This window comes from Marmota monax, unplaced genomic scaffold (genome assembly GCF_021218885.2).
Source record: "Marmota monax isolate L192 unplaced genomic scaffold, Marmota_monax_Labrador192_F-V1.1 WCK01_AAM20220418_F8-fsc00100, whole genome shotgun sequence".
Taxonomy (NCBI): Eukaryota; Metazoa; Chordata; class Mammalia; order Rodentia; family Sciuridae; genus Marmota; species Marmota monax.
Genome location: NW_026693872.1, coordinates 6,526,943 through 6,543,618, shown reverse-complemented (window position 1 = coordinate 6,543,618; position 16,676 = coordinate 6,526,943). Strand labels below are relative to the sequence as shown.

The window sequence follows — 16,676 nt, the reverse complement described above, 5'->3', positions numbered from 1 at the left end:
TAGTTTCTGATCAGTTCTTTTATGAAATACAGAGCTGGGGAATGGCAAACACTGACTCAGTTTGCCATCAATTAAATTGTTTGTTCTAACTTAACATCCTGCAGTTTGCTTTGTTTACCTGTGTAATATTTTCTTAATTAAAAGAATTCACTTTACTTTGAAAACCAGATAGTTCTTAACTTTATTATTTGGGTCATAGGGTCTTTTTTAAAAAAAAATCAATTAAATATTATTTTTGCTTAAGCTTTTCCTTTTGAATCAAATGTAACTTTAAGGAGAAGAAAGACTAGAAAGAGACATAGAAAAACATAACTTTTCTGGGCTGGGAGTGTAATTGAGTGGTAGAGCCTAGCATGGAGGAGACGCTGGGTTTAATCCCAGCACTGGGAGAGAAAGAGGTAACTCTTCTTACAGCTCAGTTGGAAGAGGCCATATAACAAATGACATGTGTTGTTAGGAATTCTAGAGATGGAAAGAAGAAATGGTTATTTCAGATGGGGATAATATAGAAGAGGCCACTGGAAAAAAATGATTTTTAAAAATATCTAGTGGAGTTTATGGTTCCTACATGAAAATCTTTATTTATATAATTTTCATAATGTGAATTTTAAAATTACCTGAATTTCTAATAGTAATGAAATGTTTACATAGATTGTCGTATATTATTCAAATGTTATTATTTTGCTCAATATAAGAATGTTCTTGAAATATAACATTGGAAAATCCTTATAATAATGGAAAATGTTGGATAATAAACATAAAACTATATGTATAGTGTGATCCCAATCCTGTTTTTTAAAATATATATTAGGAGGAATTGGAAGTATATATATTAAAGATAGTTTCTGGTTATGTAGAACTTTTTCTTTTTACTTCCTAGATTTTCTATTAAAAATCTCGTATTATTTTATAGTCAGAGGAAGTTCTAGAAAGTAGTTGAGGTTAGGATAACAGCCTGTAAGCTTTTATTATTACAGTATCCAAAATGTAAGAAATGTTGTCGTTTTATATCTGTCCAAGCAGCCTTGCTGGAGGACTGAATTAGACTCTGTGTGTCATATCCAGGCTTTTGCTTTGCTCTTTGCCAGAACAGAGTGGCTCCTCTGTTCCCAGAGCTCTCGCAGGGGCTATGAGAAGAAGCACTGCTGGACTCTCCTCTGTTTTGAACAGGTTGTTGGGGTGCCGGTAGGGTCTGCCTTACCTTCAGCAGTGAAGCAGGCTGTGGCAATCAGTGGTGGCCAGATCCTTGTAGCCAAGGCCAGCTCTTCTGTCGCCAAAGCAGTTGGTCCAAAGCAAGTTGTGACACAAGGAGTTGCCAAAGCAATTGTGAGTGGAGGTGGAGGAACCATTGTTGCTCAGCCAGTCCAGACTTTAACCAAGGCTCAGGTCACTGCCGCTGGCCCTCCGAAGAGTGGATCCCAGGGCTCAGGTAACTGATCCTAATTGGGTCTCTTTCAGCAGCATCGCTGTCCAAAATTTCCATTGCTAGTGATTTTATTTGTTATTTGATTCTGACTGGGAAATTCTGTCAGGTTGAGACTATAAGAAGTGTATAAAAATGTTCCTTTTAATGAAACTTTTTATATAGAGGTTTGTAAGTAGTTTGCTTTTAAGTTTTATTATATCTGTTATTTATATTTTTATATATAATATGCATGATATACATGGAAGAAGAATAAAAATAGAGGATATTTCTTGATACTACTTTCAGGTCTAAAGGACAATTTTCATCTGTCCTCATCCTCACTTTGGGTTATGTTTCAGTCTTAAAATCCTGGTCCGATTATATCCAGCAACATTTTGAGATACCCAACTTAATAGATATCTATCAAATAGAAGTTTGAACACAAACACATGTTAACCTTTGATGTGTTAGTTCTGTGAGGGCAAAAAATATATATATATGACATTAGATGTTTGTTAATTTTTAAGGTCTTGGTGAGGCCAAAGAATTGTTGTAGTCAATTGGGAGGTTGGAAGGTAATGCATATCCAAAATAGAAATTTCATAGGTGGTGCACTGCTAATGATAGCAGAGTTCACATTGTGGCATTAAAAATAAGTGCATGAGCTAAGCATGGTGGCACATGTCTCTAATCCCAGCTACTCAGAAGGCTGAGGTAGGAGGATTACAGGTTCAAGGTTAGCCTGGGCAAGTTAGGAAGATCCTTTCTCAAAAAGGACTGGGGATACAGGTCAGTGGTAGATGACTTGCCTAGCATGTGCAAATGCCCGGGATTCAATCTCCAGCAAGTGGTTGGGGGGAATGCATGAGATAGATTGAAAGGAATGACCTTTGGAATTGAAGATGAAGCAGATGAGAAGCCGGAGAATAAATAAGTCATCCCTAGTGTTCACTGAGAATTCTAGTCTTTAGTGTAGGGAGTGACTGGGAGTTTGGTAAATGATAGCAACAGTGGGTGAGCCTGCAGTGAGCCTCAAAAAAACGGGCTTTTTCAGGAGTGAGGGGTGGTAATGGTCTGAAAGCCCAACTACAGAGTACAAAGGCTCCCCTCCAGGGGCCTAGTCTTCACATGTTAAGGTAAGATGACTAGCCCCTAGATAAAGAGGCTGACATGTTTAATTACCACAAAAAGGTTGAGGAAGGTTATGATCACAGCAGGAATTCCAGGGCCACTTGGTCAAAGAGCTAGGAGGGAAGAGGAAATCAGATCAGGAACTGCCATGCCATGCTGGGTGACTTCTGGCACTGACTGAAATTGAGATGGCACTGTTGAGTTCAGTTAATAATAGAAAGGTTTTAGAGCTAGCTGTGGTCTCTAATATCTGGGGGCAGCTTCCAGGGTTCCTGGATCCCGGAGCTTCACAGCAAGGGTAGTGAGGATAAGAACTACTCCAGCAGGCTGGGGGAAGCTGATCCTTTCTCTATGACTGACCCATGTGTTTCTATACATTGCATCATGGAGATTTTATTGATTTAAAGTAACTGCAGAAAATTTTATATCTCAATCCCTTTTAAGACTCCTGTAGAGGTTTTATAGCCATTGTGCATAGATAAGTAAAATTTAAGGAGTAAGTAAAAGCTCTTTGACTTAGACCAGACTTTTAAAAAGATGAATTAGGGTTTCATAATAATGTGCCAGCATTGACTGACTGTAGCATTTCTTAGTTCTCGGAAAGTAAGGGAGGCTGGAAGTCTTGTTTTAAATTAGTGAATTCATCTCTTACTAGAAACTGACTAAAGGAACATTAAACAAATGGAGGAAAATGTGTGTTCATCCATAGATAGAGTGAGTATTTCATTAATTATGTAAATCACAGTATTTTTGATAGTAAAAAGTCACTATATTAATAATAATTACAATGAGAGGCTTGGGAGTGTAGCTCAGTGGTAGAGCATGCTTAGCATGTGTGAGGCCCTGGATTCAGTATCCAGAATTAGTAAAAATAATTACAATGAACATAGGTGTAAACTAGAACTGTTCTAGCAACTGATCAGCCTGTTTATATACAATATAAATTGGTTTGTGGTAGGTGCTACTAGTGTCTTAATTATTTTTTAATTAGCAAGGTATTTAAGAATATCTGAAGCATCTAGGAAACAAACTTCAGTTTGCTGTTTGTTAGTGTTTTAAAATTAAGTACTTTATTACTCTGTATTTTGATTTTAGAGTATTGCTGATAGATCTAATAATCGGACTGTTTTTCCACCTTTTCTCTCTTAATCATTTTAGTGATGGCAACATTGCAGCTACCAGCCACTAATTTGGCCAACCTGGCAAATTTGCCTCCAGGCACTAAACTGTACCTTACCACGAACAGCAAGAACCCTTCAGGGAAAGGAAAACTGCTGCTGATCCCTCAAGGAGCCATCCTGCGAGCTACCAACAGTGCTAGTTAGTATCATTGAATCATTTGGTCATTCCTCAGATCTAGCTGAGGGACAGTTCTCACCTGCTCCAGGGAGCATTTTTGTGATTCTCTTTGGTGGTGTGGTGGTAGCTTCTGTCCAGATGGATTTAAAATATGCACATAATTTAGCTAGAAGCTCTTTCAATAATCATAGTCTTAGGAGGTGACACTGTTATTTTGGGCTTCCCTATTCAGTTTGGGATGAGTGACAGATCACGATGGGGTAGGATTTGATTGTTGAGGTTGTGTGGGGATGTCTGACCTGTAGTGGAGAGTTCCTTTTGGAGTGGTGTCTGAAAATCATCTGGTGAATCCTGGGGAAGGTCTTTCTGCTTTTTACTTTAAAGAAAATGGAACAGGACTGGTATTAAATATCTCTGTTCGCTGTTATTTAGACATACTTGTATTTGCTAGTTTGGAGATGGGAAGAGAAATCAAGCTCACCCTAAATTTGTAAGGCCCCAAGGAAATTAGCTGATTATAAAAAATTTTAGAGAAAACCAGTTTAGATCATGTTGAAAAGGAAAGGGTAAAAGGAATGATTTTCCTCTGATCAGAGGTAGAATGGTGCATCAGTGAGACTCGTTAACCACCCAGCTGGATGTGGTGGCACACCCTGTGATCCCAGTGACTCTCGAGGCAGAGGCAGGAGCATTGTGAATACCAGGCTAGCCTGGACAACTTAGTGAGAACCTCTCTCAAAATAAAAAATAGAAAGAGCTGGGAATATAGAAGAGTGCCCCTGGGTTCAATCCCTAGGACTGCACAAAAAAAAAAAAAAAAGGAAGGATGGAAGGAAGGAAGGACAGATGAAAGGAAAGGAGGAAATTTTTGGCAAGTGCAGTGTGTAGTTTATTCTCTGTAATGAGTCATTGCCACTCTCACCCTGATGTTTTTCCTGATACCTAAGCAGGGGAATGTCAGAAAGTTAGCTACGTAAGAAAAGGACAGTGCAAGTCCCAGAAAAAAACCCAGAAAGCTACTTAGATTTTTCTGATGTCCTCAGGATCAAAATGTACCATTGGGAAGGAATCTGTTCCAGTTATAATAGTCACCAGAATTAAGGTGGGGAAGGAAGCTGATCTCTAATATTTATTAAGTAAATATTTAAATATTTATAATCTAGGTAGCTTGTAGACATTATCTCACACAAATGGAAGTAAAACGAACCCATAGGCTTTGAAGTGGGATTTGAAAAGCAAAATAGAATGGGGGTCCTAGAGTCATTATAAATGGGGGGGGTTTGATTAAAATGTTACTAAGTCAAAATGCTTGTCAAAGATAAGTTCTTCATTATACTTAGAGCTGAAATATAGTCAGCTGTCATTCAAATTCAAACTACATGTACAAACTACTCATCCAAAATGCTTGGGACCATCCGAGCATTGCAGTGCATACCTGTAATCTCATCTACTTGGGGGACTAGGCAGGAGGATTGCAAATTTGAGGCCAGCCTCAGCAATTTAAGGGAAATCCTATCTGAAAAATAAAAAAGGGCTGGGAATGTAGCTCAGTGGTAGAGCGCTCCTGGATTCAGTCCCCAATACTGCAAAAACAAAGCTTGGGACTAGAGGTATTTCAGATTTTTTTGGGGGGGGGGGGATTTTGCAACATTTGCAAAGACTTTACCAATTAGGTAGCCTTAATTTGAAAATCTGAAATCTGAAGTCAGCTTCAAAATTCCAAACTTTTTCAATGTCACGGTGCTCAAAACATTTTGGATATCAAAATTTCATATTACAGATACCTATAAGTAGATTTTAATTTTACCTTCAGACTCTAGAAAGTTCACCTCAATCCTGTCACAGAGTAGATGTAATACAGAGGAAAGAAAAGTATGGAAAGCAGGAGGAATGCTACAGGGGAAGCATCTCTGGACTCACCTGCTCTTTTCCTGTTAAACCTTGCTTGACTCTTTATGATATGGCTATCACTCATTGTATTTGCAGACCTCCAGTCGGGGTCAGCCGCTGCTGGTAGTGGCGCTGCAGGAGGAAGTGGAGGTGGAGGCAGCAGTGGCAGTGCTGGAGGCAGTGGCAGTGGAGGAACAGGAGGATCCCAGGGCACCACTGGCCCTGGAGGGATCTCCCAGCACCTGACTTACACATCCTACATCCTCAAGCAAACTCCCCAGGTCTGTTACTTGTGCCTCATATTTTAAACCATTTAGCTATCTGATAAGTGCCTTTAATTTTTAAAGTTCCTTTGCCTTTAGTGCTCTGGGACCAGTAACACTTACATTTTACCCATATTATGAATCTATTTTTGGGGGGGCTTTTTTTGAAAGATGAGGAAATAGATTCAGAAAGACTTAAGTTATTTATACAAGACCTTCCTGCTAAGCTAATGGTAGACTTTGGATTTAAATCCAGACCTTTCTGCCTCAAAGAAAGCTTGCCATTTTGTTTATTTTCTTCCAAAATCCATGAAGTAATAAACAGTATTAACATACAGTTGAAATTTTGCTCTTAGAAGAGTGCAACCAGAGAGAAGAGTATCAAGTAGTGGTATTTTGAGTAGGGTCAGATTCAGTGAGAAATAGGTTTCCACCTTCTTTACCCTTGTCCTGGAAATCCTTCATTCTCCTCTAAGAAACATAATAGTATTTTGGTTCTAGACATTCCTATTGAAAAGGATGAATAGTTATCAATCTGATTAAATCCACCTAGATTGCAGAACTTAACTTTCCAATAACCAGCAGTATAACTACTGTGCAAAGTTTAAGAAGTGGAGTTATTCTTAGTTATATGTTAGTTATACTTAGAGCTGACTTAGTTTTCAGTTGTTTTAACTAAGTCAAAGGATGAAGGGGAGAGCATTGTAGCTTGTCACTTGGGTTCTTTTGATTTAAAGGATTAGAGCTATCCATTTGAATTTAACAAATTCCTGGTTAATTCTTTTTCTCTCCCTAACTTAGGGCACATTTTTGGTCGGCCAGCCATCACCTCAGACATCGGGAAAACAACTGACTACTGGGTCAGTGGTCCAGGGAACACTGGGAGTCAGCACATCTTCTGCGCAGGGACAGCAGACCTTAAAAGTTATCTCTGGACAGAAAACCACTTTGTTTACACAGGTAAACGTGCACCCGCACACACTCCTATTATGTGGTGATTGTGGCATTTAATTACTTTTTTATAGCTTCTCTCTTTACACAAACTATAAGAAGTTAAGTTTACATGAGAAAATGAATAATAAAATAGTATAGAAAATTAAAAATAAGTCTTGAGGGTTGGGAAAATATAGCTGGAATGAGAAAATAAGACCAAGAGGTATTCAGATATACAAACAGTAGGATCCTATATAGTTAATAATATGAGGTGTAAATTTGACAGAAAAGGTAAAATGAGAACCTTGATGAATTATAAAATCACTGCTTATGAGAAAGAAAAAAATATATATATTTCCTTAGAAGAACCAAAGATTCTTTGATACTTTAATTATATCACTTCTCTGGAGAGATTTCATGAAAGATTTAGAATAGTGTAATAGATGATTTAGCCACAATATAATATAATAAGTAAGTGCTCTGATGGGTTTGGGGTATGTTTCTTCAGCATTGTTTAGTATAAACTCAAGAACAACATCCAAATTTTAACTGGGTAAGGAACATCATAATCATTTGTAGGAAGATCTTATAACTAAATCTCCAAAATTTACCAGATTTTACAGACAAAAGTACAGAATATAGATTGTATACATACCATTCATCCCAAAACAGCATTTTCTATGACTATATATTTCAGCATTTCTCAGAAAATGGAATAAATATTAGATTTTTGCTAATGGACACTTTCTTTGTTGAGCATGGTTATATGTCTTTAGTTTGTTAATTACATTGATTTGTTTTTATTTTCATTTTTTTTAATGTTAAACCTACCTGTATTCCTGGGATAAACCTCACTTGGTTTTTATATATTATCCTTTGTTAGCATATTGTTGTATTTAGTTTGATGAAATTGGTTTATATGGGGCTGGGGTTGTGGCTCAAGTGGTATAGTGCCCGCCTAGCACCTGTGAAGCACTGGGTTTAATCCTCAGCATCATATAAAAATAAAATAAAGATATAGTATCCACCTAAAACTAAAAAATAAATATTTTTTAACAAAAGAAATTTGTTTATAATTTTTTACAAAGGATATATTGGTCAGTAGTTTTCTTTGTAATGTCTGTCTGGTCTGACTAACTGAAGCTTCAATTTATTTAATAGACAAAGATCTGTTCAGATATTATTTCTTCTTGTTTCTTCTGTAGACTTTTGTTTTCCATAATTGCTTATCCACTATTGTGTTCCTCAGCTAGCTTTTGAGCAGTCAATATAATAAACTTTATTTGTCTTTGCTACCATTTTTTGTGGATTTAATGCTGGGAGGAGTATTGTAGTCTGTGTTCAATCCCCCATTCTCAACCTGGAACAGAAAAATAGTTTTAGTTATCAAAATTAAAATCCACAATGAGCTGGGTGTGGTGATGCACACCAGACTAAGATAGGAGTATTCTAAGTTTGAGGCCAGCCTCAGCAACTTAGCAAGGCCCTCAGCAACTTAGTGAGACCCTGTCTTAAAATAAATAAAAAATAAAATAAGAAGGACTGGGGATGCAGCTCAATGACAAAGTGTCCCTGGGTTAAATCTCCAGTGCCTAAAAAATTCAAAAAAGATCCACAATAAAAATGAAATGGTATGATTATTTATGCATTGAACTGTGTAGCAGTGATTACACAGGGTACAAAAAATATTACCATATGAAGAGAACTTAATAAAATGGTTTTTATTTGCATATATTTGAGAATTCAACTAATTGGATAAGAATTTGAGTTGGAATAACACTGTGTTAGTGTATTAGTTTGCTATCTGTTACTATATCAAAATATCCAAGGCTGAGTAATTTGTGAAGAAAGAAGTTTATTTAGGTCACAGTTTTGGAGACTGAAAGTCCATGACTAGGTGGCCACATCTCTTTGGCCTCTGCTGAGAGTCACCTTGGCTGCATCATCATCATAACATGGTAGGTGGCATGCTTGTGGGAGCACATGTAAGAAGAGTTTACGTGGCAAGACAGGGAGCCAGAGGGATTCAGAGGTCAGACCTGCTCTTTTGTAACAACTTGATTTTGTGAGAATTAGCCCTCTCCATGAAACCAGCATTAATCCCTGACCTATTCACCTTCCAATAATACCTACCATGTAAAGGTTCCAGCCCATTCACATTGCCATACTGGGGACCAAGCTTCCTGCACATATACAATCAAATCATACACATACCATAGTGCATTGTTGGTAGGCTTAATTATGTATCTTTCTAACACTATATATATATATCTTTTATGCCTTTGGAACATTAATAAGTTGATTATGCAGTTGGTCACCAAAAAAAATCTTAGCATATCCCAAAAGTAGCATTCATTGTACCTAATTTTCTTGATTAGTTAAAAAAAAAAACTCAATGACAATAATTAGAAGTACTTTGAAATATATTCTAAATTCTTGCATCAAAAAGAAATAAAAGGGCTGGGGTCATGGCTCAGAGGTAGAGTGCTCGCCTATATATTTATTTAAAAATATATAGTGCTCGCCTTTATTTATAAAAATAAAGATATTATGTCCATCTACAATTTAAATAAATAAATAAATATTTTTTTAAAAGTAATTTATAGATTACATTTTATTAGCTTTCATAGAGAAACAGAACCATAGGATATATATACACATAGATATATAAATGGAGATTCTAAAAATTGGCTCATGATTATGGAGACCAAGTCCCAGATATGTCAGGTCTGCAGTCTGGAGAAACAGGAAAACTAGTGGTATAATTCATTCTGAGGCTAGAGGCCTGAGAGCTCATTGGAGTTGGGGCATGCACATGATAGTATATGCCCCTGATTTTGAAGGACCAGGAACCAGGAGCTCTGATATCTAAGAGCAGAAGATGGATGCCCCAGCTCAAAGAGTGAGAGTAAGAATTTGCCTTTGATCTACCTTTTGTTGTTAGGCCCTCAATAGACTGGATGTTACCCAACCACATTGGTGAGGGCACATCTCTGATGCTAATCTATTCTGAAAATACCCGGAATTAATGGTTTACCAGCTATCTGGGTATCCCTTCCACTCACTCAGTTGATATAAAATTAACCATCACAATAGTACTTTATATTAAAATCTATGGAAGCAACTCAGATCTATTGGAAGCAACCCAATTTTCATGTATAAGAAAATTCAAACTTTTTTTCTTTTTCTTTGTTTCTTTATTCCTTCTGTGTGTGTGTGTGTGTGTGTGTGCATGCGTGTATATGTTTGTATGTGTGCGAGAAAGGGATACTGAGGATCAAGCCCAGGACCTTTTTATAGCGTAGGCAAGCGCTCTACCACTGAGCTGCACCCCAGCCCACATTCAAAGTTTTACCACATTATGTGCAACCATAGGAATGGGATCCTAATTAGAATAAGTTATATTCCATGTTTGTATGATATGTCAAAATACACCCTACTGCCATGTATATCTTAAAAAAAAAAAAAAAAACTTAAGTTTTAAATTCTTTTTTAGTTTTAGCTCTCATCAGTCATGATTAAAGTATAATCATATAAAATAATGCACAGATTATAAATGTACTGCTCAGTGAGTTTTGAAATATATATATAAATAAATAGATGCAATCACTTTTCCAATTAAGATATAGAATATTTCACTCTAAAACATTTTTAATTACCACTTTTCTATTTCTCTCATCAGACATCAGTTTTCATATCAATGGAATTACATAGTATATGCTCTTTTTATGTCTAGCATCTATTGCTCAACATAATTTTTTGAGATTCATCTCAATGGGATATATATACACACACACGCGTGCGCACACACACACACAGATAGATATATAAATGGAGATTTATTCTAAAAATTGGCTCATGATTATGGAGACCAAGTCCCAGATATGTCAGGTCTGCAATCTGGAGAACCAGGAAAGCTAGTGGTATAATTCATTCTGAGGCTAGAGGCCTGAGAGCTCTTTGGAGTTGGGGCATGCGCCTGATGGTATATGTCCCTGAGTTTGAAGGATCAGGAACCAGGCTCTGATGTCTAAGGGAAGGAGATGGATGTGTGTATTAGTAGTTTATATTTTTTAATTTTTGAATATATTTTGTTTCATAACTCTTGATAGACATGGATTATTTCCAGTTTTTGGCTTATGAATTAAACTACTATAAACATTCTTACACAGGTCTTTTTGTGCAGAAGAATAACTCAGATAGCCTAATGTATGTTTATGAGTGGTTGTACCATTTGATTCTCCCATAAATCACATCAGAGTTGCTCCATATCCTCACCAACACAGAGTATTGTCTTTCTTCTTTTTTTTAAGATACTATTTTTTAATATTTTTTTTTAGTTGGTAGACATTTATTTCATTTATCTACTTATATATGTGCTGAGAATCCAACCCAGTGCCTCACACATTCTAGGCAAGTGCTCTACCACTGAGCCACAACCCCAGAATTGTCATTTTTAATTTTAGCATTTTTGTGACCGTGAAGTGATATGTTATTGTGGTTTTAATTTGTATAAGACTCCATTGCAAATTATGCTATGGCTAGTACTTCTGGATTCTAATCAGGTCTTCTTCAATTACTAGCTAGCTGTATGACCCTGATAAAGTCACTGAGCTTAATCTCCTCTAAGGCAGAACTAAAATCAGCCCTATCTATTTAATGAGAATAACAATTTATGAATGACATAAGATACATGTAAGTTTTTTCTAACATTCCGGCAGGCAGTAAGCTCTCAGAAACTGAAAAAAATGGTATCTGCTTATTAGTGGCATAAATTTGGGCACTAAGTAATAGATAGGGGCCCGCAAACTACACCCAAGACTTTCTGTTTTTGTAAATAACATTTTATTGAAACACAGCCACACTTGTGTCATGTTGTCATCGTAGAATTGAGGAATTGCAACAGAGATTTCTGTAGTCTACAAAGCCAGAAATGTTTATTTATTCCCTTTACAAAAAAAAAAAAAAGTTTACTGAGCCTTGACTTAGACCACTGAGACGATATTTGCTGAGTGGTTCTCCAGTACTAAAATGCTAAGCCAGTATAGAGCCTAGAGCCCCTGAACTTACCCATTTGAGTCTGGCCCCGAGTTTGAGTTTCATGGTAATTTGTAAACTAATCCATTTACTTGTTCTGTATTAGTGCATTTATAAGTCAAAGGTCATTAAATTTAGACTTCTTAGGTTCATAAAAACTTCATCTAATCTCGATTAGCAAGACTTCCTTGGATGTGCTCTCACATGTAAATAAACAATAAATTGTGTCTCTTAGTGTTACCTTATTACTCTGTCCCTTTTGTTTCTGCAGGCAGCAGCTGGGGGACAGGCATCTCTAATGAAAATATCTGATAGCACCTTGAAGTCTGTGCCAGCCACTTCACAACTCTCAAAGCCTGGAACCACAATGCTGAGGGTAGCAGGAGGAGTTATCACAACTGCTACTTCCCCTGCTGTGACCCTCTCAGCCAATGGTCCTGCACAACAGGTGAGTTAGCATTGCAGTAGAAAATCATGAAACATGAAAAAGGAGGAACATAAGGAAGATAGATTCCCAAGAGGCATAGCATTGTGCCTTTTTTAAATTGGAATTTTTTTTTTTTTTTTTTTTAATTAGAGCTTTATAGTTATACATAGTAGTTGGGTTCATCCCAACAAACTCACAGATGCATGGAAATCAATTTCAGTCATAATGTTGTTCTTTCTTAAAAAAATTGATATAATTCACATACTATAAAATTTCCCATTTTTATAGTGTGCAATTCATTGATTCTTATTATATTCACTGGGTTGTACTTATCATCATCTAATTCCAGAACATTCTTATTGTCCCTCAAAGAAACCGAATACCCATTAGCAGTCACTCCCCTGGCCGTACCCTATCCCTACATAATCACTAACCCTTCTTTCTTTGTGGATAGTCCTATTTTGGACATTTCATATGAATGTAGCCATGCAACATGTGACCTTCTGTGTCTGGCTTCTTTTGCTTAGCATAGCATTTTCAGGGTTCATCATGTTATAGCATGTGTCAATACTCCATTCCATTCTGTAGCTAAATAATTCTCAGTTTTATGGACATACCACATTTTTGTCTATTCATCAGTTGACAGACATCTGGGTTGTTTTCTGCTTTTTAACAATTATGAATAACGCTACTGTGAACATTTATATACCAGCTTTTGCATAAACAAATATTTCTGTAGTCAGTATGTCTAGGAATGGAATTGCTGGCTCATATCAAAAGTAGTGTTTAACATTTTGAAGACCTGGCAGACTGTTTCCCAAGAGCTGTTCCATTTTATAGTCATTCTAGCAATGTATGAGAGTTCCAATATCTACATCCTTATTGATACTTGTTATCCTTTTAAAAAAAAATCATCACCATCTTCATGGATGTGAAGTTGTATCTCATTGTGGTTTTGATTTGAAATTCTTTGATAGGTAGTAATATAGAGTATATTTTTATGAACTTATGGGCCATTTATTTAGCTTTGGAGAAATATCAGATCGTTTGTCCATTTCTTAGTTGGCTTGTCTTTATGTTATTAAATTGTTGAATATTTCATGTAGTCTAGATTCAACTCTCTTACATGTTTGCAAAAAATGTCTCCCACCCTGAGCTGACTTTTTTTCTTAATGGTATCCTTTGAACCACAAAAGTTTTTAGTTTTAATGAAATCTGATTGATCTATTTTTCTTTTCTTGTTCTTTTGGTGTCACGTCTTAATAAACCATTGCCTAATCCAAAGTCACAAAATTTAAGCTTACTTTTCTTCTATTTTATATTTAATTCTGATTAATTTTGAGGTGTCATGTGTTGTGTGAGTTGGAAACCAAATTGCATTCTTTAATATGTAAATATCCACTTGGCCCAGCAACATTTGTTGAAAAGACTTATTTCTCCTATGAATTGTCTTGGGACTCCAAAGCACTTTTACGATCTGACTTCACACTCCACAGCTGCTGCTTCTCCTGTACTTCTCGGCTTTGCAAGCTCCTTAGCATACCGTGTTCTTTCTGACTTTTTTTTTCCCATCTTTGACTTGAATATTGAAGGGTCCTTTAAAGTACTCTGTATCTTACCTGAAACATTCTCCAGTACCCTCCCTTTTGCATCCCTAGTCAAAAGCAGTGATTTCCCTCTCAGTTGTGTGCCGTGCACCTACGCCTGCAGTGGCACTTATCATTCTGGTGACCACTCTTCCTTGGTGGCTTTTAGCTCTGAGCTCTAACATTTGATACTATGCCTGCCATGTAGTAGATGTGTCTTGAATGAAGTGACAGATTTTAAAACTCTAGTTAAGTTGTTAATAAAGCCCATTTTATTTCATTTTTACATTCTGAGAATATTTCTGTTTTTCTGGTGTTGAATAATAGATGGTGAGTTATTTTTTAATGTAACACTACGACACACTCATTTTTTTCTGGTCTATGAAATCTAAAAGCATAGAAATCACTGAATTAGAGAAGCCATACTTTTTTTTTTTTAATGGCATGACATTTAATAAATAATAACAACTAATAGTTCGTATTTGCTGAGTGTGCTGTCTGGCAATCACTGCTCCAAGTAAGTCACACTGCTTTCTTCTTAATTTCTTCATTTCTGGCCCTGTGGGTAAGCAGTCTGAAGGAGCAGTCCCTGGCTCATCCTCTACCCTTGGTTCTGTAATGAAAACTACTGGGCAGCCGCAAGTGTGTGTGAGCCAGGCCGCCGTGGGAACCTGCAAGGCTGCAGCTCCCACTGTCGTCAGTGCCACCTCCCTGGTGTCCACACCAAACCCCATCTCAGGGAAAGCCACAGTATCAGGTCAGTTGTATCATGATGTTATTTCTCTCAGTTTTTCACTTGGGGCTAGAATATTTTTGGAAAGTCTTAATATTTTGTTTAATAAGTTACTAAAATATAAGGCAGAAATATTTTACAGATGGCTGCTTTTTAGATAAATTATTCTTATATTAAAATGTATATATAAATTTTCAAGTCCAAGACTTAAATTTATGGGGCTGGGGATGTGGCTCAAGCGGTAGCGCGCTCGCCTGGCATGCGTGCGGCCCGGGTTCGATCCTCAGCACCACATACAAACAAAGATGTTGTGTCCGCCGAAAACTAAAAAATAAATATTAAAAAATTCTCTCTCTTTAAAAAAAAAAAGACTTAAATTTATCATTTAAAAATAATTATTCAGTTTACAGATTAAACTTTTTTTTTTTTTTTTTTTTTTTTGGTGGTACAGAGTTTGCATCCAGGGATGCTCTACCACTGAGACACATCCCCAGGCCTTTTTACTTTTTATTTTGAGATAGGGTTTCACTTAGTTGGTAAGGATGGCCTAAAACTTGCCATCCTCCTGCCTCACCTTAAGTAGCTGGGATTACAGGTGTGTGCCACCACACCTCGCTGAATAATCATTTTTAAATGATTTAATATAAAATATAAATAAATAAATGATTTGATAAAATTGTAGCCACCTGAAATTTTGTTGGGTATTTTAGCTGTCTTCATAATGTAATTTATGGAGAATTAACAGTTTGCTCTCCTTAAAGAACCCATTTCTTTTTTATAAATTATCAATTTTGACTGGAATTCATTTTAAAATAGCATACTTTTATTTCCTCTTATGAACAAAGTATATATATATATATATATATATATATAAGTTTCACTAACTCTAACTCATATTTTTTGAAGTTAGTTATTATATTGGATAGATATGCTTGAGATTTGGCAAAATGTATGATACTTTTGTGCCAGCACTAAATGGCCCCAGAAAAATGTATCTTTTAATTCTTTATGTAGGGCAAAATTTGTGTGTGTGTGTGTGTGCGCACTCACACACACACACACACACTTTCCAAGGATCAAACCTAGAAGTACTTAACCATTGAACCACATTCCCAAACCTTTTTTATTTTGAGACAGGGCCTCACTAAGTTGCTGTGGCTATCTTTGAATTTGTGATCCTCTTGCCTCAGCCTCCCGAGTTGCTGGCATTACAGGCCTACACCACTGTGTCCTTCTTAAAAGAAAGAAAAAGAAATAAAAATTTCAGGAATTGCATTATATTTTCATTAAGTTCCATAGCAGTTCTGGAATCTAACTGCTTTTCAAAATTCTAGGGAAAATAACTTTCATTCTAGAATTCTTTAGGCAGCCAGATCATTTTTGAGTGAAGGTAGAATTATTTTCTGACAAAATTTCTAATGTATTTTCTATACACTGTCCAAAGATGTTACTTAAACATATGCAGAATGAAGACATATAAACCAAAAAAGAGGAGAGAAAATAGAAGATCCAGTTTAGAAGAAAGGTAAAGCGTAATAGTGCAGAGATAGTACATGACTGAGAGCTGTGTGGCAGCTCTAGGAAGCACCAGGCCAAAGTGGAGCAGATCAGGAAGGGCTTCTCTTCTGAGAAGTGGAACTGTAGACTGTGGAGGGGGTTTGACATATGCAGAATTCTATTAAGGGGTAGCTTAAGGCACTCTGGAAGGAGATGGAAAGACTTTGGGAAAGGGTTAGAAGAAAACTAAATTTTCAAATGATAAGGGAGGAAATTGTTAACATCAGGAAGTAAATGGAATTATGATATCAGAGTATACTCATCTGGATAATCAAAGAGTAGTATTGGAGTGTGGGGAGGAGTGAGTGAAAGTGCCCTCAAGGCCAACCTCATTAGTCAGGTGGGTCACATGAAAAATCAGTGAATCAAAGCCTGTACCATACACATTCTTTTAAAATTGCTGAGGTACATATTA

General features: G+C 36.5%; 1 protein-coding gene across 2 annotated transcripts in view; it reads left to right on the top strand.

The window, feature by feature from the left end:
- The window catches only part of Yeats2 (YEATS domain containing 2), an 89,337-nt gene that overhangs the window by 54,378 nt on the left and 18,283 nt on the right, over positions 1–16,676 (top strand). Inside the window, exons 16-21 of one of the 2 annotated variants that reach the window (XM_058585101.1) lie at positions 1,171–1,429; positions 3,695–3,856; positions 5,822–6,006; positions 6,790–6,948; positions 12,230–12,406; positions 14,542–14,728. In XM_058585101.1, the coding sequence (XP_058441084.1) occupies positions 1,171–1,429; positions 3,695–3,856; positions 5,822–6,006; positions 6,790–6,948; positions 12,230–12,406; positions 14,542–14,728 (1,129 nt within the window). The remainder of the gene's footprint in view (positions 1–1,170; positions 1,430–3,694; positions 3,857–5,821; positions 6,007–6,789; positions 6,949–12,229; positions 12,407–14,541; positions 14,729–16,676) is intronic. The other variant, XM_058585102.1, reaches the window with a different exon arrangement.